This window comes from Asterias amurensis, chromosome 17, assembly GCF_032118995.1.
Source record: "Asterias amurensis chromosome 17, ASM3211899v1".
In the NCBI taxonomy this organism is placed as follows: domain Eukaryota; kingdom Metazoa; phylum Echinodermata; class Asteroidea; order Forcipulatida; family Asteriidae; genus Asterias; species Asterias amurensis.
The window spans coordinates 13,873,290-13,901,112 of NC_092664.1; the positions used below are offsets into that span (position 1 = coordinate 13,873,290).

Genomic DNA, 27,823 nt, shown 5'->3' on the forward strand with positions numbered 1-27,823 from the left:
CAGCAGCTCTGTGAAATTGGACCCAGAAAACTCCTTTCATTTTGACCTCTCGTCGCACGAGAAGGGACTTGAATAAAGTTTAGGCCTCTCAGTGATGACGTGACCGAAACATTCGCAGCTGGGACAGTGTGATTGGTCAGTGCACTAGTCGCGGTGTGCGACAAACGCGAGCGTTCGTTTGGGTAACTAAGTTCGGTATCTATGGTAAACAATTCAGCCAACGCGCCAGAAAATATTGCGCGGCAACTCGGTAGGCCTAGTAACAAATTGAATAAAAATCATACACACTACATTTTGACATAGGACTAGACCTATTGTGTATTTGTTTACCTTCCGTTATATTTTATTTGTTTATCATGAAAGGTCCAGTGTTTCTGCTCTTGGGATTGACTGCCAGTTTTGGTGAGTTTTAATTTGTATTTTTCATTTATTTTGCAAATAAGGGAATGAAATGGTAGCGACGAATTCTTAAACTGCCGTTTAAAACCCGCCGTCCGATAAAGGCATCAGTATCTGACAAAAAAGGTCAAGGGTGCCTGTTTGCAAAGTCAAAGTCAAAAGTTTCAGGATTTAAAATGGTCGTTTGAAGAGGTGAGTTTTGAGCAGTGGTTTGAAGATGAATTGTTTTTATGTCTAGGCCCAGGGTCAGTTGATAATGAATTCCACGGACGAGGTGCAATGTTAGAGAAAGCTCTGTCTCTATAGCAAGCGATGATCAATATTTTCGTCTATATTTCCACGGTAGACGAGCGAACGTGACTTCTAGCCGTAGTAAAAAAAAAAAAGTACCATAAAAATATATTTTTGTGACATTTTGCTTTCGCAGCAATAAATCAATATCCACAGTGAGTGGGTGATACTGAGTTGAATGAGGACGGTTGCTTTCAAAGCTAACCGACCATCTTCGTCGGCTTCAAGGTTTCGTTTATTGAAATATGGACGCTCTCCACTGACGTCAATCCAGCCGCCATTTTGGTAAACCAAAAAAAAAAAAAAATAGACATTAAGTGTTTGTGAACAAACACGAAGCTGTTCCGTGTTGTTTTGCTTGGATTATGTGCTTCATTGCCCAAGGAATATATAACTGAAAAAAGGTTTCAAAAAAGTTGTGTAGCTCTTGTTATAAAGTCTTACTTCCCGGTTGACACGTAAGTAAAGGTCAACATGGGCCCACAGCTACCAAAGATTAATCTGCAATGCCAAGGAGACTATAAAATCGGTTGTGTAGAGTTTGATATATAGTCCCACTTCCGGTTGACCCAGAAGTAGAGGTCAACTTGGGGTCACAGTTTTCCAAAGCTAATTTTTATTGCCTTAGAGTCTATAACTGAAGTTTGAACATTAGCTTTTTACTTTTTTAGATATGGGCTCACTTCCGGTTGACCCAGAAGTAAAGGTCAACATGGGGTCAAAGTTGTTTCAAACTAATCGTGAATGCCCAAGGAGTTTATAACTGAAAATATTTTGAAAATCTGCTGTATAGTTCTTGAGATATGGTGACACTTCCGGTTGACGCGGAAGTAGAGGTCAACTTGAGGTCACAGCTTTTTCAAATTAATTTCCAACCCCTAAGCAGTCTTTAAGAACAAACAGTTGAAATGTCGGCCGTGAAGTTCTTGAGATATGATGCTGCAAAGATTTCCTAATTAATATGCAAATGAGGGTCACTGGTGGTTAATTAATAAAGAATTTTAATATGTTTTATGATAGGAATTAAGCTAAACATCCTAAAGCTTCCATTTGATATTATTTTACGTGTTTAAAAACACATAATTAATTTGTAGGATACTCCTTTATTTTCCTACTCATGCCGATAGGGGGCGCGGGCGCTCTAATGAGACGTTTCAATTGCACGATTTGTGCACGGTAATGTCTGTATCTGACTCTGTATTTGTATGTGTACGTCGCAAAGCCCAAAACTGTCATAAAATGTCAAGCTACAATTTCCCCTATAGAACACGGCCCAGTTTTATGGCTCTGTCTGCTTCAACCAAACTCTGCCCACTTATTATACAACCACCATTCTTCGCTTACTGTTCAGGCGCTGAAATATCTGTGCAATTAGTTCAAAGCAAAGATTACATATGAAAAGCTTCCCCGCGCACAAGCAAAAATATCCCTGCTAAGCTGTGAAATATGCAAGCTTGGAAAGCACACAAACAAAAGAAATCCCTGCTATAAGCAGTCTATTTCGCTTGACGTAAGCGCAAAATTCAATTCTTCTGCAGAGCACTGAAACTTTTTCATTAAGCAAGTTCGCATCATGACTTAACTAGTCGCACCTCAAACCTAACTACGACACTTGTCGAGATAAAATACAGATTCTCAAGATTTGTGCCGCTATGTGCCGCAAAGGCAATATTAATTATGTTGCGAATGGGTGTGACTAGTAAATTTTACTACTCGACTAGTCGCACCTCAAACCTGACTACGACACTTGTCGAGATAAAATACGGATTGTCAAGATTTGTGCCGCTATGTGCCGCTATGTGCCGCAAAGGCAATATTAATTATGTTGCGAATGGGTGTGACTAGTGAATTTTACTACTCGACTAGTCGTACCTCAAACCTGACTAAGACACTTGCCGAGATAAAATACGGATTGTCAAGATTTGTGCTGATATGTGCCGCAAAGGCAATATTAATTATGTTGCGAATGGGTGTGACTAGTGAATTTTACTACTCGACTAGTCGCACCTCAAACCTGACTTCAACACTTGTCGAGATAAAATACAGATTCTCAAGATTTGTGCTGCTATGTGCCGCAAAGGCAATATTAATTATGTTGCGAATGGGTGTGACTAGTAAATTTTACTACTCGACTAGTCGCACCTCAAACCTGACTACGACACTTGTCGAGATAAAATACGGATTGTCAATATTTGTGCCGCTATGTGCCGCAAAGGCAATATTAATTATGTTGCGAATGGGTGTGACTAGTGAATTTTACTACTCGACTAGTCGCACCTCAAACCTGACTACGACACTTGTCGAGATAAAATACGGATTGTCAAGATTTGTGTCGCTATGTGCCGCAAAGGCAATATTAATTATGTTGCGAATGGGTGTGACTAGTGAATTTTACTACTGGACTAGTCGCACCTCAAACCTGACTACAACACTTGTCGTGATATAGTACGGATTCTCAAGATTTGTGCCGCTATGCCGCAAAGGCAATATGGGCAATATAAATTATGTTGCTAATAGTAGTAAGCAACAGAACTGGTTCACCAAACAGGTAGTCGGGACAAATTTTTAATTATGTTGCGAATGGGTGTGACTAGTGAAATTTACTACTCGCCCTTACAGAAAAGTACCATGAGGATCCCATGGGAAATTTTCCCATGGGATTCCCATGGTGAATTGGGCATGGGAAACCCATGGTGAATTGCCATGGGAAATTGTATGGGTATCCCATGGGAAATCGTATGGGAATCCCATGAAGGAACCCCATGGGATCCCATGTAAGAACCCCATGGGATCCCATGGAGAATCCCCATGGGATCCCATGTAGGAACCCAATGGGTCCCATGTAGGATCCCATGGGATCCCATGGAGGAACCCCATGGGTCCCATGTAGGATCCCATGGGTCCCATATAGGATCCCATGGGGTCCCTTGTAGGATCCCATGGGATCCCTTGTAGGATCCCGTGGGATCCCATGTAGGATCCCGTGGGGTCCCATGTAGGATCCCATGGGGTCCCATGGAGGATCCCATGGGGTCCCATGGAGGATCCCATGGGGTCCCATGTAGGATCCCATGGGGTCCCATGTAGGATCCCATGGGATGCCATGTCGGATCCCATGGGGTCCCATGTAGGATCCCATGGGGTCCCATGTATGATCCCGGGGTCCGCCCGATAGTTCGAAGGTCCGTTAGTCCGAAGGTGCAATAGTCCGAAGGTTCGATAGTCCGAACGCGCAAATTTTCCATAAGAGGGGGTTCATTAGTCCGAAAATGTAATAGGGTTCGTTAATCCGAACATATGATGCGATAGTCCCGAAGGTTTATTAGTCCGAAGGTTCATCGATCCGAAGGTTTACTGGTCCGAAGGTTCGGTAGTCCGAATTTAAAAAAGGTTAGTTGGTCCGAAGGTTCGATAGTTCGAAACAAAAACGAGGTTCAACAGTCCGAAGGTTCATTATTCCGAATCGACGATAAGGTTCGATAGTCCGAATCGACGATAAGGTTCGGTAGTCCGAATCGACGATAAGGTTCGATAGTCCGAATTGACAATAAGGTTCGATAGTCCGAATTTACAATAAGGTTCGATAGTCCGAACTGACAATAAGGTTCGATAGTCCGAATCGATAATAAGGTTCGATTAAGGTTCGAAAGACGCACACCGTAGGGAAATTTAAATAAGAAGTTCGTTTTGTTCATAGATATAAATTAAAATAACTGAAATAACTAGATCGGCCGCGCGTACATACACGGGTTCTGGCATGGGTCCGCCATTGGCCTATCTCCCCTGTTCACTTTCTGTGCGTTGCCGTGGTCACGTGACTTGTTGCCGTCGGCACGTGACATTTAGCGCGTCCAAAGCCTATCTCCCGTGTGCATTTTCTGTGCGTCGGCTTTCGAACGTGAAATCGTTACCGCGTCGTCCATGGCGAACCAAAATAAATTCTACACAGGCAATGGCGCGTGTGTATTGTCGATTCGGACTATCGAACCTTATTGTCGATTCGGAATAATGAACCTTATTGTCGATTCGGACTATCGAACCTTATTGTCAATTCGGACTGTCGAACCTTATTGTCAATTCGGACTGTCGAACCTTATTGTCGATTCGGACTATCGAACCTTATTGTCAATTCGGACTATCGAACCTGATTGTCAATTCGGACTACCGAACCTTCGGAATATTTAACCTTATCCTATTTTCGGACTTACAGGCCATTCGGACTATCGAACCTTCGGACTGTCGGACCTTCGAACTATTGAACCTTCGGACTAACGAACCTTCGGACTAACGGACCTTCGAACTATTGAACCTTCGGACCATCGAACCTTCGGACTATCGAGCGGTAACCATGATCCCATGGGATCCCATGGAGGATCCCATGGGGTCCCATGTAGGATCCCATGGGGTCCCATGTCAGATCCCATGGGGTCCCAGGTAGGATCCCATGGGATGCCATGTCAGATCCCATGGGGTCCCATGTAGGATCCCATGGGGTCCCATGTATGATCCCATGGGATCCCATGGAGGATCCCATGGGGTCCCATGGAGGATCCCATTGGGTCCCATGGAGGATCCCATGGATCATCCATGGGGTCCACGGCCTGTACGAAATACTCTCATAAGAATCTTATATTATAAGAATCTTATTCAAATTTTATAAGAACCTGTATTGAGCTGCTAAGAGCAGTCTTATAAGAATCTCATAAGAATATTATAAGAATCTTTAAGTAGTGTTCACAAAAGAAATCTGAACGTTATGAGAATATTTAAATATCATTTTAAATAAAAAGTGTTATTAAAATGTCATTGATAGCTCCGTGCTCAGAGCTAGATGAGCCTAAAGCAAACCAAATCTTTAAACAGATTTAGGACCAAACAAAATTTCAACTTGAAAGGCTGCACTAAGAATGAAGCGTCAAATTTATTTTGCATACAATTTTGCTTACAACGAATAAAAATAGTAGTTTTCATGTACATGGACTGGCTACAAGACACTCAAATAGAGAAAATAAATTGTGCTTAAACACGTGTCTGATACTACGATAATTGTGTCAAATAAATCTTTAAATGGATATTCAGCAGAAACTGATTGCTGAAGGGACCTTTTTCTGTGCATGCATTTAAATTTTTCTCAAGATGGTGCATACATTGAATACATTATTTTCGGCTAAAGTTTGTCTCATTATTTACCTACAGTTCTTCACACAGTCTTCCCTATAAACAAACATTTTTGTGTGTGAGATAACAACTGATTATGCAATGAAGATGGTATTACAAAAATGAATGAAAATCTTTCGTGTATTAAGTTAACATGCACTCAGAATAATGTAAAATGTTCATGAGCACATTGCAACCGGAATTTGGAAACCAAACACAGGTATTCAATGTAATATAAAGTTTAACATCACAAAGAAAATTATTTGCAATCATAATTAGTCTGACATAAACATATCACAAAACAAACATTTGTTTTATCTGTTTGTCACTACCACTGAAGTGTGCAAAATAAACTTTCAACAACAAATTTACAGCAATTGAAGACAGAGGGGGTTTGTACATACTGAACAATTGCATTTTAATTTTCTAAGACCTTTGAGCATGAAGGGTTTTGTTCAGCAAGCAAAGAAACATAGAGTTGAATTAAAAGAAATTTGAGTAAACAAGCACCCTGTTGAAACAACTGACTTGAAGATGCTTGAAGTAACACATTTTGTTTGCAAAATACATCATTTTTAATTTTTTTTAACATAAAGACATTTCTTTTTAAATTAACTTTTGGTGAAACTTCTGATGTGTGTTCCTGAGAATCCTGACAAGAGTTCAGCCTTGGTTGAGAATCTTGACTCGGAAATAATTACACTCGCACCAGGAGTAACCAATCTTGCAATCATCACACTGCATGTTATAGTTTTGGGGCTTGGAGCCACGTGAACTGACAGACCATCAATAAAACTGTTGCATCTGAAAACAAAAAAATTTACTCCATTGATTTCACAACTAAAAGAAATTAAAACACTGTACACTGTTGTATACACTATGGTTATAAACATGGAGCTATGCTCCATTTGGTTGTACATGTACCATGGAGGTACCTCCATTGTTGAACATTGTATAAAGTGACACTAGCTTCTCCTCTCATTGACTATAAAATGTATACATTTAGAAAATTACAGAAAACAGCTCACCATGTGTATCTCTTTCTGGCTACTGTTGATGTCCTTGTTGTAGACATGCTTGTTGATCCTTCTGTAATGTTTCATTCCCACTGAATAAAGAGTATATCTTCCATTTTGGTGTAAAAACCAACACACAATAATGTGTGTGCAAGCAGCTTGCAGTATGAATGACTATGAGTGTCAGTTAGAATTCAAACTCCCCCCCCCCCACCCACACAGGAAGTGTTATGTAATTGACAGCATCAAGTTACACTTCCTGCCGGCCCTGAGGGAAACCAACAAGTGTTCATCAACAGATTTCTACTGAAGTAAGAAATGGTTTAGAAATGGTTTCTTACTGAAGAAGTAAGAAATGGTTTCTTACTAATTGTTACTTTAAAAGTCACAAAGTGTTTGTTACTGTTTCTTACTGAAGTAAGAAATGAGCAAGATGTTTTTCTCTGAAACTTCTTTGAGGAATTGTTTGCAAAATTCTTACTTGATGAAACAATTTTTTATTCAATGTCTATTCTTAATAGGATTCTTATATTTCGGACTCTCTAACAAAATCTTATAAGATCTTATAAGTTGAAATCGTACGGCCTATGTAGGATCCCATGGGAACCCATGGAGGATCTCATGGGGAATCCATGGGATCCCATGTAGGATCTTATGGAGATCCAATGGGATCCCATAACCCCAATGGGAACGCACCATACCCCATGGTATTTCCATGGTGTTCCCCTGGGACCCAATAGTAACCCTGATGACTCAATGTGAACAAATCATAAACCCATGGTTTTCCCATGGGAACCCCATGGGAACAACTGTGACCAACGAGAACAAATCATAATCCCATGGGGTTCCTATATGGTCTTCACATGGGACCCCATGGTCTTCACATGGGATCCCATGGGGTCCCATGGTCTTATCGATGAGACACCATGAGACACCATGGGAACAAATCCCATGGGGTTCCTATGGTCTTCACATGGGACCCCATGGGATCCCATGGTCTTCTCGATGGGATACCATGGGAAAAAGTCAGAATCCCATGGAGTTCCCATGGAGTTCCCATGGGATCCCATGGGAACCCATGGGAATCCCATGGGAATCCCATGGGACTTTTTTGTAAGGGCGACTAGTCGCACTTCAAACCTAACTATGACACTTGTCGAGATAAAGTACAGATAAAGTACGGATTCTAAAGATTTGTGCCGCTATGCCGCAAGGGCAATATTAATTTAAGCAACACAACTGGTTCACCAAACAGGTAGTCGGGACAAATTTTGTAGTCGATGTGTGGACACGATTATAACGGGAGTAGAGAAAATTAGTAGTCGCGACTCAAATAAGAATTTGTAGTCGCGACTTTAACACTAAGCACACTAGTCGCCCCTGCCTACTTTTGTCTCAAGTAAAGCACGGTTTTTCCTGCGAATGCAAATCAAATTTTTAAGTCACTGTTTTCGCAGTGAAAGTTTCGCAGGATCGAGTTGAGCACAATTAGTCAACTGTAGCAAATTTTTGTATGCGAATTGTGACGTGAAGAACACATTCCCCGCTAAGCTGTAAAACACGCTTAGCGTAAGCACAGTTCCCTGATTACGTAAGCGCTGCGATTTTTTCCTTTAAAAGCCATTGGCCCAGGACCAAACTACATAATAGCTTTTTAAACACAAAAGCAGCTTAACCATGCCTCATGTTCAAGTTGTGAATCCAGATGTTCTGCTCAATTTCTGCAATTTTTGTAAAGCAAAGTGTTTTCCCTGTTTGTTATAAGCAGCTCTATAAAACTGAGCCACTCAACCACCAGAGAAACGTCACCATAATAAAATCTCTGCTTTTGTATTCCTGTCAAAGAGTTTTTGTTTGTCATGGTCTAATTTCCGAACGTAACGCGAAATATTGGAATTAGTTTAGGCAAATGGTCCCCGGCGCGAACAAGGTGACTTTACCCGTAAATAACTCCAAATCCCGGGCGGTCTATTTTCGTCGTCCACGCTCGTCGCCTGAAATGAACCCGGTCCACGACGCACCATGCTCAGGCTTGTCAAATTTTGGGAACAAGTTTAGACTTGTGCTAGTCGGTGACCGTAAGAAATCTTTGTATATTGAACAAAAAAACGCAATAACACCGGTCGAAAATGGGATAAGGACTTGGTCAAGTCAACAATTTACAATTTTGACTATTCAAATCAAGTTTTACGCCGTACCCATGATCTTTGAAAAATCTTCCCCGGAAAAACAGGTTTTTAAAAATAGTTACACTGTTTCTATAAGTTCTGATGCTTTTAAAATGACCATCAATAAAATATATCTTAATCTAAAGCAGTTTTGGGAAGTGTACAACATGTAATTTAATTTTAATCGAATAAATTATGTTTCCGAAAGCTGGGTTTGTTTACACTTCAAGAGCCATTGTGTTTGTGCACAGACACAAAACGTGCAATATATGACGTCATGGTGACGTCGTCCAGATTTTTATGTCGGAAATCACATTAACAAGACCTGAATAGTGTATAGCTGAAAAAAGTTTCAGGATTGGCGGTCTACTTTTTGAGATATGGTGTTAACTTGGTTTGCTAATTAAATATTCACAAGCTTAATTAAGGCTTATTAGTTAACAATTTTACATTTTTTACGATAATAATTAAGCTTATGTTCTAAGCTTCAATTTGGTATAATAAACTCACTCTTTCGTATTATGGTTTAGGAGATTAGGCTGCCGCAAAAACGTGTACAAACGCTATGGGATTTAGGGAGAAACAAATAATAATAATAATAATAATAATAATAATAATAATAATAATAATAATAATAATAATAATAATAATAATAATAATAATAATAATAATAATAATAATAATAATAATAATAATAATAATAATAATAACTAGACATTAAGTGAAGCTGTTCCGTGATGTTTTGCTTGGATTATGTGCTTCATTGCCCAAAGAATCTATAACTGAAAAAAAAAGTTTCAAAAAAGTTGTGTAGCTCTTGATATTAGGTCACACTTCCCGGTTGACCCGCAAGTAAAGGTCAAAATGGGCCCACAGCTACCAAAGACTAATCTGCAATGCCAAGGAGTCTATAACTGAAAAAGTTAAAACAATCGGTTGTGAAGATCTTGATATATAGTCCCACTTCCGGTTGACCCAGAAGTAGAGGTCAACATAGGGTCACAGTTTTCCAAAGTTAATATTTATTGCCTTAGAGTCTATAACTGAAGGTTGAACATTGGCTTTGAACTTCTTGAGATATGGGCCCACTTCCGGTCGACCCGGTAGTAAATGTCAACATGGGGTCAAATGTGTTTTAAACTAACCTTGAATGCCCAAGGAGTCTATAAGTGAAAAAAGTTTGAAAATCGGTTGTATATTTCTTGAGATATGGTTCCACTTCCGGTTGACCCGGAAGTAGAGGTCAACTTGAGGTCACGGTTTGTCAAAAGTAATATTTTATGCCTAAGGAGTTTATAACTGAAAACAGTTTTAAAATCTGTTGTATAATTCTTGAGATATGGTCCCACTTCCGGTCGACCCGGAAGTAGGGGTGAACTTGAGGTCACGGGTTTTCAAAATTAATCTCCAATCTCCACAGAGTCTTTAGCCACAAAAAGTCTTAAAATCGGCTGTATACTTCTTGAGATATGGTGCTGCAAAGACTTTCTAATTTAATATGCAAATGAGGGACATGTAGTTAATTAGTTACTAGTTGACATTTTTCAAAAACAAATAAAAGATGCCAACATCACGACATCATCTTCTTAGACTCTCCGCGAGAGTCCTCAACCCATATAGGTCCGAAATGTGTGTAGCAAGAGCCATAGAGAAGTTTAAACATTGCAATGAAAGTGACTGCACCCAGTTTATGAAGTACTACGTTGTACCCATGACGCCAAGATTCTAATTGATTAATTAATTAAAAGACGAACATTGATTGCTTTTATGGACTGAAACAAATCTTATTAGATTCAGTGTATTTTTCTACACATAATATGATATTTAGGAAACTAACAGATAAATTATTTTGAAGTTATTGTGTTTTTGACCAGTTTAAAGTATAGATTTGAAGAGCCATTGTGTTTGTGCACAGACACAAAACGTGCATTACATGACGTCATGGTGACGTCGTCCGAAATTTTATGTCAGAAATCACCTTAACAGGACCTGACTAGTGTATAGCTGAAAAAAGTTTCAGGATCGGCGGTCTACTTTTTTAGATATGGTGTTAACTAGGTTTGCTAATTAAATATTCATAAGCTTAATTAAGGCTTATTAATTAACAATTTAAAAATTTTTTTCGATAAGAATTAAGCTTATGTTCTAAGCTTCAATTTGGTATAATAAACTCACTCTTTCGTATGATTAGGCTGCCGCAAAAACGTGTACAAACGCTACGGGATTTAGGGAGAAACAAAGAATAATAATAATAAAAACAATAAAAATCTAGACGAAAACAATACCTGTTCCGACGGACGGTCGGAACAGCTAATAATAATAATAAAAATAATAAAAATCTCGACGAAAACAATACCTGTTCCGACGGACGGTCGGAACAGCTAATAATAAAAACAATAAAAATCTAGACGAAAACAATACCTGTTCCGACGGACGGTCGGAACAGCTAAAAACGGCAATGAGCCACCTTTCTTAGCCCTTATAACTTAAAACAATTCAATTAGTAGCCTTGCTCAAGGCAGTCGCATTATTCGCTCCGAAAAGACGCAGCTGTAAACCCACCCGCCGTATACCCTGTGCATGGTGTGTGCGATCACACCGAATGACCCCACCCGTATACACACTGTCACATCGCACGAATACTGTTCACACAAGCCATCGCACTCGTACACCACTAACCGCATGCGGAGGCCGTCAGGCCGACAGCCTTGTCGGGTCTGTATCTTCCCGTTTTAATGTGTTGTATTGAAAAAATTCCAATAGTGGACGAAATTGGGGGGGCTCTAGGATATGCTAGTATGCAGCTCATGAATATTTACATCGTTCGTCAGATGACCTATCAACAACACAGGATGTGAGGCAAATGAATTATTCATTTTGACGTCCAATCACACACTTCCCTTATCGACCTTTGGACCCTATCATGCGTCCGTGGTGGTGGTGTGTGAGGTAAACATGTCTCGTCTTTCGCGGGCATTATGGTAATGAGCTGACCGTGGGAACTCTTCGCTTATTATAGTAATGAGGTCAGTGGCTTTAACACGGATCCTACAAGGCTGTCGGCCTGACGGCCTCCGCATGCGGATAGTTTACGGGGGCATCGTGTCGTGCGATGTTACGCACAGTGAATACGGGTGGGTTTTACGCACAGTGAACACGGGTGGGTTTTTACACAGCGGCGGTCTTTTTTCGGAGTGAATAATTCGACTGCCTTGAGCAAGGCTATTCAATTAGTCGATAATGTAGCGTAGTTTAAGCACGAGATTTCACGAAAACAAATTCATGATGACCTGTATAATGATCTGCATTTGAACTGATTTTGATTCTGCAATCAATAGCACATAACACAAATAGTATCACATAGTCACCTAAAGGTAGTTTTTGAGTACTGAGTAAAACAGTGTCACGAAAATACGTTCTATTCTACATGTTGATAAAATAATTTGTTTCCTCATAACCGAGACGATTTTTTTTTTTCGTGATTTGTTTTACTCATCTTCAAAATTATGTGAGTTTAATATAAATCGTTTGGCATTGTGTTTTGTGTCATACAAAAAGTACCCAGACCCTTAAAGGCCGTGGACACTATTGGTTATTACTCAAAATAATTATTAGCATAAAACCTTGTACTTGGTGACGAGAAAGGGGAGAAGTTGGTGGTATAAAACATTGTGAGAAACGGCTCCCTCTGAAGTGACATAGTTTTCGAGAAAGAAGTAATTTTCCACGAATTTGATTTCGGGACCTCAGGTTTACAACTTGAGGTCTCGAAATCAACCATCTAAACGCACACAACTTCGTGTGACAAGAGTGTTTTTTCTGTACTTATTATCTCGCAACTTCGACGACCAATTGAGCTCAAATTGTCACAGGTTTGTTACTTTATGCATAATGTTAAGATACACCAAGTGAGAAGACTGGTATATGACAATAACCAATAGTGTCCACTGTCTTAAATGCGAAGGGCAAAATGTCTAAATGAGTCTGACTGCACAAGTTTACAGGGTTAAAAGAGGGCCGCCTTTTAGACAAAACAAGGGCGGTTGTTAGTCGCGCTTAAATACTAACTATTTACATAAAAAGTGCAAAAGCTTTCGTAGCAATAACTAGCCTACACTTCAATGTACCCGCTGCCAAAACATAGGATTCGAACTGCCTCTAGCTACCGGGCAATTTCGGTAGTCTAGTTGGTAAGACACTGCTCTAGAATTGGAAGGGTCGTGGGCTCGAATCCCACCCGAGTAACATGCCTGTGATATTTTTTCACAGGACTCGGGAAAGTACTGAGTATACAGTGCTAACACACATCGGTGTAAGGGTAAAACCAAAATTAATATTCTTTATCCCCGATGCAAATTTAAAATCTATTATACACTTCATCAACAGATGCATTCAATTAAAGGTAAAAGTATAGGCAATGTTTTATATTAATATACACAAGAAGTAACCAGTGACTGAATACAAAAGGTGAAGGTGGTTACAGAACATACAGTGGGACAGGAAACCACGGCCCCTTATGATCAGGGCCCAACTTCATGGCTCTGCTTACCGTAAGCACAGAATCGGCGCTTACGGAAGCAGGGAATTATGTGCTTACGGCAAGCGTATTTCACGGGTTAGCGGCGAATTTTGGCTTCTGCGCATGCGTACTCCCCGTTATAGGCATTCTGGGGTGGATTTCACAAAGATAGTCCTAACTTAGGACTAGTCCTAGGCAATGCTAAGAGATAGGACCAGTCCTAAGTTAGAATGAGTTACTGGTCCTAACTTAGGACCAGCCCTATCTCTTAGCATTGCCTAGGACTAGTCCTAAGTTAGGACTACCTTTGTGAAATCCACCCCTGGGCTTACAAGGCTAGCGCAGAAATTCGGCGCTTGCACGTAAGCGGGGAATCGTGATCGTAAGCGCAGAAGCAGTAAGCAGAGCCGTGAAATTGGGCCCAGTATAGGCCCATATATACTCAGTACTTTCCAGAATTCTGAGAATTTAATCAAAAGCATAACTCGTACCCACGACATTTGCAACCAGAGGCAGTGTCTTACCAAACCGAGATTGCCCGGTAGCTGTATTAGAGGCAGTTCGAATCCTTTTAAGTTTTAGCAGCAGATGCCGCAACAAATGTTACTTTATCTTAATGTAAATTCCCTTAAATAGTTGGAGTTGATGGGATCCGTTGCTACAAATGTGACTATTCCAATGCCGTTCCTAGCTACAATTCATACTGTGGGGATAATTTCGATGCGGACGGTGCCGTAGTCTCTATTGTGACATGTGAAGGAGATTGCTATGTAAGTACAGGCCAAATATGTTCAGCTGTTGTTGAAAGACACTGGACACTATTGGTAATTGTCAATCACCAGTAATTTCGCTCTTAACATAATAATATGCACAAAATAACAAACCTGTGAAAGTTTGAACTTATTGGTCGTTGAGGTTGCGAGAAGTTTTTTATTTTTAAATTTTGGGGTAATATTACAGCAACTTGTCTGTGAAATGCGTTTAAACCTTAGCAAATTTGTCTGCTACAGTAAGTACGAAAATTTGCTTAGCGTTAAGCAGCGCTATGAAAATGGGACACCGTAGCTCTTTTTGAAATCGAGCCAACGAACAACGGCAAAAAAGGAAACACTTTTTCATTTGTAAAGATTTATAATTAGGGTCTATGCCTGTGAAGAGCCAAAATAATAATCGTTTTTGTTTATTTTCAAAATGTTTAATAAATTGTTGTGTATTTGTTTGTCTGTTTATTTGTTTGTTTTTGACAGAAAAGTAGAGGTGAAATCTTGAATGTTTACGGCTTGGATCGTGGTTGCCGTGAGAATTCAACCCTTGACGGATGCGCAAACGCATGCGGTAGCTACGAGAACGCGTCCGGGTGCGAGCACTGCTGTGACACGGACCTCTGCAACGCTTCATCCACGCTGACCTTTCACCTCGCAACGTCTGGCGCCATGATGCTCTTTTCTTTGATCTTGTAAAAAAAATAAATGTCGTTAAGTCTTTGAACAAATTGAACAACATCAGACTATACACTGTTAAAACTGTGAGTGTAAAATAATAATATGCTGTGACTTTTTCAACATATTGAAATGGTTAACTTTAGCACGATAATTAATGACACAACAATTCAAATCAATGGTGAACGCAAAACAAGATGGCCGCTTAATTTACTTGCAAACCTGTGTCTGTTACACCTAAGCAATTTTGTTCTGCTACAGTAAGCACGAAAATGTGCTTACCGTTAAGCAGCTCTATGAAATTTTGCCCTGCTCACATGGTATGTAGCATTCAAACACACACACAAGAATCTAAACATGTTTTAGGTTATAAGACATAAACAATGAAAAAAGTGGGTACAAAATGCTTCGAAATCTGTTGAACCTCAACACTGTTTTTTATTTTTTTAGATTGAGTGTGATTCCCATTTTCGAAGAAACTTTTCAACTCTTAAATCTGCGAACACAAAATTAGGTCTTTGTTGGTTTTAACCAAACCTCCACATCTGCTCTCATCTTTAAGTACAGGGCCCAATTTCACAGCGCTGCTTAGCGGCCGATTTTGTGCTAACTGTGCAATTTCTATTTCATAGCGCTGCTAACCGTAAGCACACGAAAAGGCATGCTAACCTTCCGGTGCTTACCGCACTAAAATAAATGACGTCACAATGCAAATCCACGGTAAACACGCAATATGGCCCCCAATTTCTCCGCTAACCTGTGAAATACGCTAAGGCTTAAGCAATTTTTTCTGCTACAGTAAGCACGCAAATTTGCTTACCGTTAAGCAGCGCTATGAAATTGGGCCCAGATTGTTCGATAATGCATGTGGCTCTTAAATGCCACCGTAATTTTGTTTAAGAAATCATGCAACAGAGAGTTTACATGCAAGCTAGGACACTGAGGCTGAAATAAAGTTACGTATAATGTGTAGCCCCTATGAATTTATTTTTGTGTGTTTTTTATTTTTAAACACTTTAAACACTCTCTCGCCCTCGATTGGTCGAAATGCTACGCGCAGAACGCACTTCGCTCGGCCCCAGGGATGGGCTAATCCGCTTGCACATAATTATTCTTGTTCAGGAAGTACGTCATGTATGCAGTGCATAGAAATATGGAGTGCGTTTTGGCGACCCCAACGAAAAACGGTTTCGGTTGTTGGTCGTTGGTCTGCTGTTCAGACTGAACGATAACCGAGTTGTGAGCTCGGTTACCGTTTTGGTTATGACGTCAGAAACAATTATTGGTTACAGCCGCCAAAACGCACCCTTGGTGGTGCAGTGTGAGTGTGATGCATGATGGGACTGCGCATTATTAAACAAGTTTGCCCATCCCAGCGCCTTTGGTTATAGCAAGGCGCGGATGGGGACGAGGGAAAATACGCCCACACTTATTCAACCAATCTCGTTTTCGTTCTCGTTATCGGGGCCTGTGTGACTGTATCTTCAATCGAAGAAGAATAGAACCAGTATCAAAAGTAATGTTTTATTATACTATAGGATATAGTGGTTAGCATTCTGGCAGTATTGTTCTCTCGAGATCGATCTTGGTTTCAAGGAAAGAAAAAGGGCGGGTTGAAACTTTTGTTGGTGACTTCCAATGTGTAATTCTTTTATAAATTTCCCAGTAAGCCTAAATCACCATTTCCCCTGAAGACGAGCAGTGTACACTGTTCGAAACGTCGAGACCACACCGCTTCTTTTCAGATCATTATACATGGTTTTTACCATCGCCTAGGAGGATGGGGGGGATAATATGCAAACGTTGCATGTTTTATACGCGAGAATCACATATTGATTAAACTACCTCGCGGTGGCCAAAAAACTCAGGCAAGTTAGTGATGATTTATGCCAATATTCTACACAATGGGAAAAATTATTGCCATGGTCACCGAAGTAGAGGCAACTGAAAAATGCAGCGACTTAAAGATTCTAGGTCTTCAATTATGTTTTATTTTTTATTTTAGATTTGATGCAAAAATCTAGATTTAGGTTTGGTCGTATAGCTTTTGCCAACAAAGTGGTGATAAAGAAGTAACTATATAAATACTATAAATAGTAATCATGCTGGAACACAATGTCATTATGAATTTGTCATTATTTGATCGTCACGGCTCTATTTGCCTTCATGTCACATGACTCTTAAGCAACAGTTTCCCTGCGTTGCCATTTTTTTCAAACTACTATACGTGCTCCAAACTATTTCAATAAATTCGACCTTTTTTCACCGATTCGTATTAATTGCCGCACTTTTGTCGTGCGAAAATCATGTTGAGTTCGCCTGTTCGCCACAGAGCAACGTTTAGCGCACAGGCCTTACTGCGTCGCCATTTTGAATTACTTTAGTTGCGGCAAACTATTTTAATAAATTCGTCGTTTGTCACCGATACGTTTTATTGTCGCACTTTTGTCGTGCGAAAACCATTTTGAGTTCGACACGGCAAAAGAGCAACGTTTAGCGCAGGATTGTTCGTTCAAAGAACATTATAATTTATATATGACTAGTTTTTTAGCAGCATCAACTGTCAAAATTCATTCCCAGAAAAGGTCATTTACAGTCAATCAGTTAGCAGCATCAACTGTCAAAATTTATTCTCCTCCAGGTGCATTGTTTTGGTTTTATATTACCACAAAGATTTTTCTTTTGAAATGATACATTCGGTCAGCTGCTCAGACCGTTCTGGCAATCGTTTTGTTTCATACTTTGTCAAGATGGTGTGGGGGTCGTCCGAGAGTGTCAGGTTATCCTTTTATTTCTTTCATTACGTGTTTATGCGCTGCAAATTTGATGTATTTTTATCTTTTTATCTTCTACATTTTTTGAGGTTTTGAGGAAATAAATAAATTAAGTATAGGCCTAGTCAAACTTTTAAGTCACCATGGCCGATATTATATCTTTGCATTCGGCATGTATATAATGATCTTCATTGATTCCTCACAGCTCCCCCATGTAAAATGGTTGGGTCTGGGGGGGGGGGGGTCTGTTGTGCAATTCAGCTTGAAATCACCATGGAAACTTATACGTTTCCCTCAAAAGCGGGGGCGTGGGCCTTAAGCCAGTGTTGTGAGTTGCGACATGGAGGGACCAGTTTTCTTCGGTCTAAAGTGCAGCACAAACCAATGTACCAATGTGCAGTCTAGTCTGGTACCCAAGCTGTCACGATTTTCGCAGTACACGGTTCAGATTTAAGCCAACAGCGCACTCGATGTTTCCTCACTGAGCTTTCTTACCAACCTCGACTGCACCGGAGCCAAACTGAGTTCCGCTCTCTGATGATTCAATGCAATGGTTTTTTGAAAAGGCAACAACCACTGAGAAAAACAGACCCAGAGATATCGTTTGAGCTTTACAAGATTTAAATACAGTATTGAGGTGGTTGTGAGTTGCCGTTTAAAGCCACTGATTGGGAGCAAATAATATTGTTGGTAATTTAATTGCTAATTAACGACAACCCATTCATAAAGACTGTTGAAATAATGGGAGGATTTTGTTTGCCTTCAGTTTTGTTGATTCTTTTCACCATTCGTGTGAGTTCTGCTTATTCGTGTAATCTTCAGATGTTGTGTCCATTCGGCTGGGAGTCATGGGGCGGCTCTTGCTACAAACTTCTTAAAGGAAGACTGAATTGGCATGAAGGGAGATTGAAATGTCGGGAGTTGGGAGGGGAGATGGTTGCACCTTCTTCGCCGGAGGAAAATAACTATATAGTGAACAAAACTACCGATCGATTGTGGATTAATTGCAATGATTTAGAGATTGAAGGGCAGTGGGACTGCACCCCAGCAGACAACGGCGGGTATATGAACTGGAATCCGCCGTCTGAGCCAAACGGCCGCACTAGGGAAAACTGTGCTGAGCTTGTACCCTCATGGAGCGGAAAATGGAATGATGATCCATGCTCAAAAATTGTTCACGTTATCTGCAAAGGCGAGGAAGTCAAGTTAAAGCAATGGCGCCTGCTTGCGTCGTGTCTGATCGGCCACACCTTACGAGAGATACAGACCAGCAACGTCCATGCCTGCGCCACTGAGTGCCACTACGACCCCAGATGTCGCTCCTTCAACGTGCACCATTTCGGGAGTGGGGAGCGAATTTGCCAACTCAACAGTCGCACCCGCTACGAGGCCGACCGCACCCAGTTTGTGAAGTCCAAGAAACCTTTCACATGTATTTACGGAGAGAGATAATTTCAATCAACACTGTTTAATCATCAACAGAACATGACGCTCAAGTGCCAGAAGCAGCCTATCGTGGACATTTTAACTGAAAGATTCATTGTACAACATTTTGAGAGCAATTCAAGAACTGACTACGCGGTTGTGCTTACGATCATTTAGTAGCATGTCCCAGCAAATTTTCTATACCATATCCGCCCAGGTATTTGTTATAAAGCAGGACAGTTCTTTTCAGAAGTGAGAAGTCTCCCGAGCATCCGATAAATCCGCTTCGCGGTTAGTATAATAAAGAAATACAGTTATCTAAAGAACGAACTCTACCTAGCAAATAGATACACGTGTTACCGCAAACCAAATAATTATGTTATTTAAATTAGTCACATAATACATAAACTTTGTTACTCTCCATTGCCAAGTACACTTCGCACACACCGAGAAGATTTAAATTAAGCAACACAAATTTATAGTAGGCGCTGTTGTTCTTGAATTTGAAATACCATGTTCATCTAGCACAGAGGTGAAACTAAGGGTTGAGATGACGTTGGCTTTTTGAGGCAAAATTTTACTGAATGACATGAAGCAATACATCCTCATTTTGTGAGAAGCGCGAGAGTTGTTCTTTGAATTTGCGCTATACGCAATCGGGGCGGGGAATTAGAGTTGAATTTACCAATTCCAAAGGTCGGCCTATTGGCCCTTTGCTCGACGCACCGTGTCCTTTTTGGGAGTCAAAGTTTACACAGAAGAATTGGAGACTTTTGAACGCTAGGTGACAGCCAACCTCGTTCCTAGGGGTGATCGATCCCACCGCGCCATTTGTTCCAAGCATGCCTTGCTCGATCATAACCCCTGGAGTGCGTTTTGGCGACCCCAACCAAAAACTGTTTCGGTTGTTCAAACTGCTCGATAACCGAGTTGTGAGCTCGGTTACCGTTTTGACTTTGACGTCAGAAACAGTTTTTGGTTGGGGTCGCCAAAACGCACTCCTGGAATCGGCAAATTTAAATGTGCTATAGACCAATTCGACGAAACAAAATTGGTAGCGCCCTCTATTGAAAAATCACCAACTAGGCATTGAAGACATGAATTGAAGAAACCGCATGCAGCAGTGGCGCTTGGTGCGCAATACCTGTGCAACAAGCCACTAATTTCAACAGATTCACATTCCATGGCGGCATACATTTTTCTGCGGTGTGTTTTGGTCGTCATATATTCTTCACAAATCCGTAATTTTCGTGAAATAATGAGCTCCCAACGTAACAAAAACCTCCCGTTTTGATCGTTTTCTCACAGTGTTGTCTGCTGCCGTGCGTACGCGCATACATTCGCGTGCAAGACGCAAGATGCAAGACGCATGAATTCTTGGTCACCGTATCTTGACTGCACAGCGTTAACACGCAAACGCAACGCAAGATTTGCGCGTCGTGCGTCTTGCGTACACACGGCAGACTGTGAGAGTACGAACAAAAATTTGAATTTATTAACGTTGGGAGCTGCATTATTTCATGAAAATGACGGATTTGTGAAGAATATAATATGACGATCAAAACCCACCGCAGAAAAATATATGCTGCCATGGAATGTGAATTTGTTGCATATTGCTTGTTACTGGTATTCAGCTGTTGTTTGGTTATCCTGATAATTACGTGGAAATTTGATTGGTAATCCTGTTTTTATCAAGGAAGAAATTTCATGCTAAGCAGCTCTATGAAATTGGGCCCTGCTGTGTAGCCGGAGATTCCGCCCAGATAGCGATTCGCTCGGCCCCAGCAGCCAAGTTAATCCGATAGACCGCCGGGATAGGCTAATATGCTTGCACAGATTTTTGCCCAGGAAGTACGTCATGCGTGCAATGTATTTCTTTGGTGCAGTGTGAATGTTATGCACGATGGGACTGAGCATTAACCAATGAGCGTGCTTAATACGTTTGCCCATCCCAGGGCCTTTGGTTAAAGACAATGGACACTATTGGAATTATTTTATTGTCAAAGACCAGTCCTCTCACTTGGTGTATCTCAACACGCATAAAATAACAAACCTGTGCAAATTTGAGCTCAATATGGTCGTCGAAGTTAGTTGCAAGATAATAATGAAAGAAAAAAACACCCTTGTCACACGAAGTTTTGTGCTTTCAGACGCTTGATTTCGAGACCTCAAAATCTAATTTTCTCGAAATCAAGTATGTGGAAAATTGCTTCTTTCTCGAAAACTACTCCACTTCAGAGGGAGCCGTTTCTAGCTCACAATGTTTTATGCCATCAACAGCTGGTCCATTGCTTGTTTCCAAGTAAGTTTTTATGCTAATAATTATTTTGAGTAATTACCAATAGTGTCCACTGCCTTTAAGGCATGGCGCTGGGGCCGAGCAAACATAACGAACTGTGTACACATTTCTTCTGATAGCGCCCTCTTTTGAAACATCCTCCTCCAGCCCATATCGCAATGGAGAACAGAATCTCCATCGTCCGACCGAACTCCCTAGGACAACGCAAATGCCCTAATACCCCCTTTTTAGTTCAGAAGCAGGCTTCAACAATATGAGCAAACTATTTTCATCCATTAAAAAGAAAAGGTGGAGCCCCCCCCCCCCTCCCCCGCCCCCAAATATCCGAAGACTGGGTGTCCGGGAAGACGGCCAATAGGCTGAACTGGACAACCGGTAAATTCGAATACTGGTAAATGGCAACTCCCCCCCCCCCCCATCCTCGTGGTAGAAGTGGCACAGACAACCCACGCTTCTTCCAAAGCGATGATTATTATTTCACGTCGTCAGCTCAATTCTTTTCGCCTAAACAAAAACCCTCCCGGGCCCTTTGCTTCAACCCTTTGCAGGTGTGGATTTCACAAAGTTAAGACTAGTCTTATCCTAACTTAAGACTAGCCTCGAGTTTTTAATATATCCTGGGACTGGTCCTAAGTAAGGACTAGTCCCAACTCTGTGTGAAATCAACCACAGGGTGTTTGAAGTCCAAAAACAACAGCGTCTATCTGTCGACTGTGAACGGGTTTTGTTGGTAAATAATCTTCTCTATTTTTGTGTGTGAATTGTACTTGACAGTGGATTGGTAATAAAATGTTTTTATAACGTGATTTATTTTCTCTCGGAATCATTTAATGGTTTCCTAGTCATTCGTTAAGAAAACAACTTCCGGTCCTTTGTTTAGAAAGAAGAGTTTGATAGTTGTCCCCTCACACATTCCGTGTCAGAAGTCCCTCTCGGAGATTCCGTCACGATGGCTGATTTAATATTATTATTGATTTAATGAAATATAAAATGTTCGTGAATTTTCTGTTTGCGAATAAACTGAAAGATTTGATTGCCTTTCACTCAACGTTTCAAACTGAATATTTTATATTGTACTACTTTACTCAAATCTAAAATACAGCAACATTTAACTCAAATTATGAAGAAATCCCAACCTTGGGCTGTACATTATTTTCTGAGAAACAAAAAGTCAACGATCGGCTAGTGTTCTGTCACTTGAGCGTCATTTGTTTCTTTTTGGTGATTATTATTGTTGATTGACATTATCTCTCTCCGTAAATACACGTGAAAGGTTTCTTGGACTTCACAAACTGGGTGTGGTCGGCCTCGTAGCGGGTGGCATTGTTGAGTTGGCAAATTCGCTCCCCATTCCCAAAATGCTGCACGTTGAAGGAGCGACATCTGGGGTCGTAGTCACACACGGTGGTGCAGGCACGGACGTTGCTGGTTGGTATCTCTCGTAAGGTGTGGCCGATCAGACACGACGCAAGCAGGCGCCATTGCTTCAATTTGGCCGGTGTAACCATCTTGCCTTTGCAGATTACTTGAAATTCAAATGAGCATACATGATCATTCCATGATCCGTTACCCCATGAGGTTAAGGTTTCAAGCTCAGCGCAGTTTTCTATAGTTTCGCCGTTTGGCTCTTCTTTGTGCCAGTTCATGTACCCGCCGCTGTCTGGAGTGCAGTCCCACTGCCCTTCAATCTCCAGGTCATTACAATTAATCCACATACCATTCTCGAGTTTACTAAGCAAATATTTTGTTTCCTCTGATGATGAAGGCACAACCACCTCCCCTCCCATCTCCTGACATTTCAATCTCCCTTCTTGCCAAGTCATTCGTTCTTCAAGAAGTTTGTAGCAAGAGCCGCCCCATGACTCCCAGTCCGATGGACACAACATCTGATGAGGCTTACACGAATGAGCAGAACTCATACCAATGGTGAAGAGAACCAACAAAACAGAAGGCAAATAAAATCCTCCCATTATTTCAAGAAAGCCAACGGTCTTTAAGATTCTCACCCGGGTTGTGGATTAAAACACAAATCGTAACTTCATGATTTAACAACAACTTTATTAGCCCAATCAACGACTTTGAACGGCAGCTCACAACCACTTCAATACTTTTACGTATCTTAATCTTCTGTATCTTAATCTTGTAAGTTTAAACGATCTCTTGATCTGTTCTTCCTCGGTGGTTGTTTCTTCTTCTGCAAACCATTGCATGAAACCATCAGAGAGCGGAACTCGGGATGGCTCTGGTGTTGTCGAGGTTGGTCAGAAAGCTCAGTGAGGAAAATCGTGTGTGCCAATGGCTTAAATACGCAACTTGTTTTGGAGGGAAACGTACAAGTTTCCATGGTGATTTTAAGATCAATAACTGGCAACGAGCCAAACAAGGAGGGAGGAAACGTTCAAGCGAGGATACGAGTCTAATTCCCACAACCAATAATTAAACACGCTGGTTTAGTGAAGTTTTGAGAAATTAATGAAAATACTTGTTACAACAGGCACGTTTTGCCAAGGTGACCTAATTTAATTGACCACTTACTCACTTAGTATAAACAATTAATTAAAGCATGTGTGGAGGCAGCGTTGTGCGGTCTTTGAGGCAGCGTGCGGCGGAGTTTGGTTATGCCATTCTAATGCCTCCGTCGCTGGTCGGTTGCTTTTCCGACTTCCAATTACAGTTATCAAATTAAAGAGTCAATCCGAACCCACTGATGTTTCGAGGTTTCAAATTATTTTAGGCCTCGTTCGTCACCCCCTCCACACATGTCTTCGGGAATATCAAACCAATTAATTTACTCTTTGGGAAGTAGGGCAATTAAAAGTGTACTGCTACGATCATTATCGACCAAGGTGACTGCTGTAGTGGCACACCGTGGCGCAGGCACGGACGCCTGCTGGCCGGTATCGTAAGGTGTGGCCAGTCAGACCATGGTCAGACACGATGCAAGCAGGCGCCATTGCTTCAACTTAGCCTGCGTTGCAACCTTGCCCTTGCAGATAACTCGAAATGTATTTGAGCTTGCTTCATCGTTCAATTTACCCCGGCCCCATGTGGATACAAGCGCAGCAAAGTTTGTCTCAGTGTATTGGTACCAGTTCAACACCAGTCGCTCACATTCTATCTAGCGTGCTTTCGCAAGACGACGGTAGGCACACAGGACGGGAGGTAGCAGGGTAGTCCGTATGCCCTCGCACCAGTGCTCCCGTCTTGTATGTTGTGGACCGCCCGTTGACATAGAATTGACTCAAGTCCTGCTCCCGTGTGGGTCCTTTTATGTCCAGTCCCATCACCCATATGGAGGAACTGCATCACCTAAACATCAGACAACTTTTGCGAGGCTTGCATCCCCCAGGCTTTGACTGGCCATTATCGGGACCACAATAGCTACATGTTGACGTCGGATATGGTTAAGGACCTTTCACACGAGACAGGGGCTTGTTACAAGTCTATCATAAGGCTCCCTCACCATACAACGTGTACAAACGACATCACTCCGTTGGCGTTCAGACCGGACGTTGTTTCACCAAAATAGCGTTCCCATTATTTGCATGACGGAGACTACTTCAGTTTGACGCATGCGTCGATCGATTTTCCTGCTCCCTTACACTGATATCTATTATAACCAGTAATCCCTTATAAAAGCTGATTTTTTCCCCAGGAGAGATGAGTTCACTTAGCATAAATGGGCGTGTTGTACCTTCTTTCTCACATATGGGCGCAACCAACCAAGCCTGTCAAGAGTACCCTCTACTTGTAGATTGCATACAAGTCAGTATGTACTGTGTCTCCATTCCAGCTCCATGCGTTAACATGCAGCCTACATTCCGTCTTAGGTCTTTGTTCAATATACTTGACTGTACCTATGTTCGTTTGGTAACGGCGCATTGCGTGTATCTCTTCAGATTATGCGGTCTCTAATTGGGTTGAAATGGTATCAATAGGATACTTTCTGGGACGATAGGTGGCAGCAGATTTACCGGGTAAAGCCATTTTTCTCATAATTATGCGCATGCTCAGAACTACGTCAACAATGGAAATTTACCCGGTAAGTCTGCTGCCACCTAGCATTAGAAAGTCTCCCATTACTGCTAATCGTTATTCATAATTATAAGCTATTTATAGATTGCCACGGGGCACGGTGTCGCTTACCACTTAATGCTGGGACCAGTTATTTATAAACTGTTCAGAAACTGACAAAGTTGTGTTGATGTTTGTTTTATTTGTACTTAGTAATATTATTGTTTGTTACAGATAAATATTGTCCAGTAAGAGGTTTCATTTTTACATTGCCTAACGTTATTTACCCATCCGAGCAGAGTCTTTCTCTAGGCTTAAGTGGCACTACAACACACCAACAAAAATGCAGCTATTAAACACATTTGACACTATTGGTAATTGTCAAAGACCAGTCTTAAGCAGAACGTGTAGTGTATTCCGGATTCTCGAAGCACGACAGCTCGAAGTGTTTGCTGCACAGCGCTGACAAAAAGACTTGCAAACTGACCCCATCTTTAGTTGTTTTGCTGCATCCAGCAGCAATACACCTGGTCGACATCGCCGGAAAAATGCAAGAAAAAAACCTTTTTCTAAACGTACAAACTCATGACTAGTAGGACTTGAATATACTTGCACGTACGTGTGTTCGATGTTCGATCGAGGCAAAGTCTGCCTCGATTGACGTCACAATTTTTTACATATAAACCGGGTTTTTTTTACATATAAACCGTTAAAAACAATTACTCAAAAAAATATTTTATTGTTCAGAAACATATACTCTATTGTTTAAAGGCAGTGGACACTATTGGTAATTACTCAAAATAATTATTAGCCTAAAACCTTACCTGGTGACGAGTAATGGGGAGAGGTTGATGGTATAAAACATTGTGAGAAACGACTCCCTCTGAGGTTACATAGTTTTCGAGAAAGAAGTAATTTTCCACGAATTTTATTTCGAGACCTCAGGTTTAGAATATGAGGTCTCGAAATCAACCATAAAGCACACAACATCGTGTGACAAGGGTGTTTTTTCTTTCATTATTATCTCACAACTTCGACAACCAATTGAGCTCAAATTTTCACAGGTTTGTTATTTTATGCATATATTGAGATACACCAAGTGAGAAGACTGGTCTTTGACAATTACCAAAAGTGTTCAGTGTCTTTAAAGAAAAATAAATCTATTTCCAGGTAACTTTTACATATTTCCATCCTAAGCGTGACTTTGTGAAAAAAAAGGCGTGAACAATTCATGTAAACTTTTTCGAGAAACATAGAAAAATGCGATAGAAAACACAACACAAAACTTGACGAAAAGAATAGCCGTTCCACTGTAAAAATATATTAGTCAAAACAACGCTAATTAGTCGTACGAGACATGATTTTGATGTAAGTTAGTCAAAATCATGTCTCGTACGACTAATTAGCGTTGTTTTGACTAATATATTTTTACAGTGTCCGACTGCTAGATGACTGGAGATTCTGTCCCCCTGCGATTAGGTTCCCCCACCCCTCCCCCTTACTACGGCAAACTGTGTACGAACTTCTTTTGAAAGCGCCCTCTTGCAAATCCTCCTCCAGCCCATGTTTATTTCCAATTGGGGGACGGAACTAAAAATGGTGGACAGAATTCCCTGGGACACCGGAACAGCTAAAAACATACATCTTTCATTTATTATGCCAAGGACAATATTCACAAAATACAAGAAAAAAATAATTCAAAGTTCTTCCTAGCTGAAAAAATGTCGTGATCATCACAAGATGTTTAGTTTTTTAAATAATCACTTTACATATCTGTGTAATTTTGTTTCTTCTTCTGTTTCTAGGTGTGCAGTGGGTCCTACCCTCGATGAAAGCTAATAACTTTGTTGAACCAATAGTAGGGTCATTATTTGGTTTGTTCAACGGCACTATACACCAGGAAAAATACAATAAATGTCACGTGTGAAAGTTTGAGCTGAATACAGCATAGGCCTAATTGTTAAGAAAAGAGAAACAAATTGTACTATTTTCTTGGAGAACACTAATTAAATCTTGGATTTTGAAAATGGCCGCTATTATAGGCCTAGTTATTAATGGTCTTCCATAACTTTGGCTGTGTGGTAAAGTAAAAGTTTTGTGACTCAGCTCACCTTTAACATTACATTGCAAGCAGAGCATGGTTTGCTGAGTGATATGCTGCATACAAATAGGCATGTTACGTTTTATTTGTGAATTTGCCGTGGCAAATGCGAAAGGATCATCTGTAAAAATGCGTGCGTAAAAGAAACGTCATTTAAAAATTAAATTCGAAAATCCCCCATCGTTGAGTGAAAGGCCTGTATTATTAATACCTTGACCAAT

General features: G+C 40.8%; 3 protein-coding genes and 1 long non-coding RNA gene across 4 annotated transcripts; 2 read left to right on the forward strand and 2 right to left on the reverse strand.

Annotated features, from left to right (window-relative positions):
• The first annotated feature begins 216 nt into the window (after positions 1-216).
• On the forward strand, positions 217-17,047 carry LOC139950023 (uncharacterized). The gene is made up of 3 exons (XM_071948648.1): positions 217-402; positions 14,187-14,320; positions 14,798-17,047. The coding sequence occupies exons 1-3, from the start codon at positions 357-359 to the stop codon at positions 15,008-15,010; spliced, it is 393 nt and encodes a 130-aa protein (XP_071804749.1). The 5' UTR covers positions 217-356; the 3' UTR covers positions 15,011-17,047.
• Positions 5,593-6,966, reverse strand: LOC139949910 (uncharacterized). The gene is made up of 2 exons (XR_011787592.1): positions 6,876-6,966; positions 5,593-6,651 (listed from the first exon to the last, which is right to left on the reverse strand). It is a non-coding gene; the product is annotated as an uncharacterized lncRNA (long non-coding RNA).
• Positions 17,048-18,504: 1,457 nt separating the features above from the next.
• On the forward strand, positions 18,505-19,215 carry LOC139950189 (perlucin-like protein). The gene has a single exon (XM_071948826.1). It carries the CDS (start codon positions 18,505-18,507, stop codon positions 19,213-19,215), a length of 711 nt encoding a protein of 236 aa, XP_071804927.1.
• Positions 19,216-22,731: 3,516 nt separating this feature from the next.
• Positions 22,732-23,457, reverse strand: LOC139950134 (perlucin-like protein). The gene has a single exon (XM_071948761.1). The coding sequence runs from the start codon at positions 23,455-23,457 to the stop codon at positions 22,732-22,734; it is 726 nt and encodes a 241-aa protein (XP_071804862.1).
• Between the last annotated feature and the right edge of the window lie 4,366 nt (positions 23,458-27,823).

Coding starts and splice junctions, on each gene's coding strand:
- LOC139950023 (XM_071948648.1), top strand. CDS start 357: ATGAAAGGTCCAGTGTTTCTGCTCTTGGGATTGACTGCCAGTTTTG. Junction 403..14,186: donor GGGATTGACTGCCAGTTTTG/GTGAGTTTTAAT, acceptor TCCCTTAAATAG/TTGGAGTTGATGGGATCCGT. Junction 14,321..14,797: donor CATGTGAAGGAGATTGCTAT/GTAAGTACAGGC, acceptor TGTTTTTGACAG/AAAAGTAGAGGTGAAATCTT.
- LOC139950134 (XM_071948761.1), bottom strand. CDS start 23,457: ATGGGAGGATTTTATTTGCCTTCTGTTTTGTTGGTTCTCTTCACCATT.
- LOC139950189 (XM_071948826.1), top strand. CDS start 18,505: ATGGGAGGATTTTGTTTGCCTTCAGTTTTGTTGATTCTTTTCACCATT.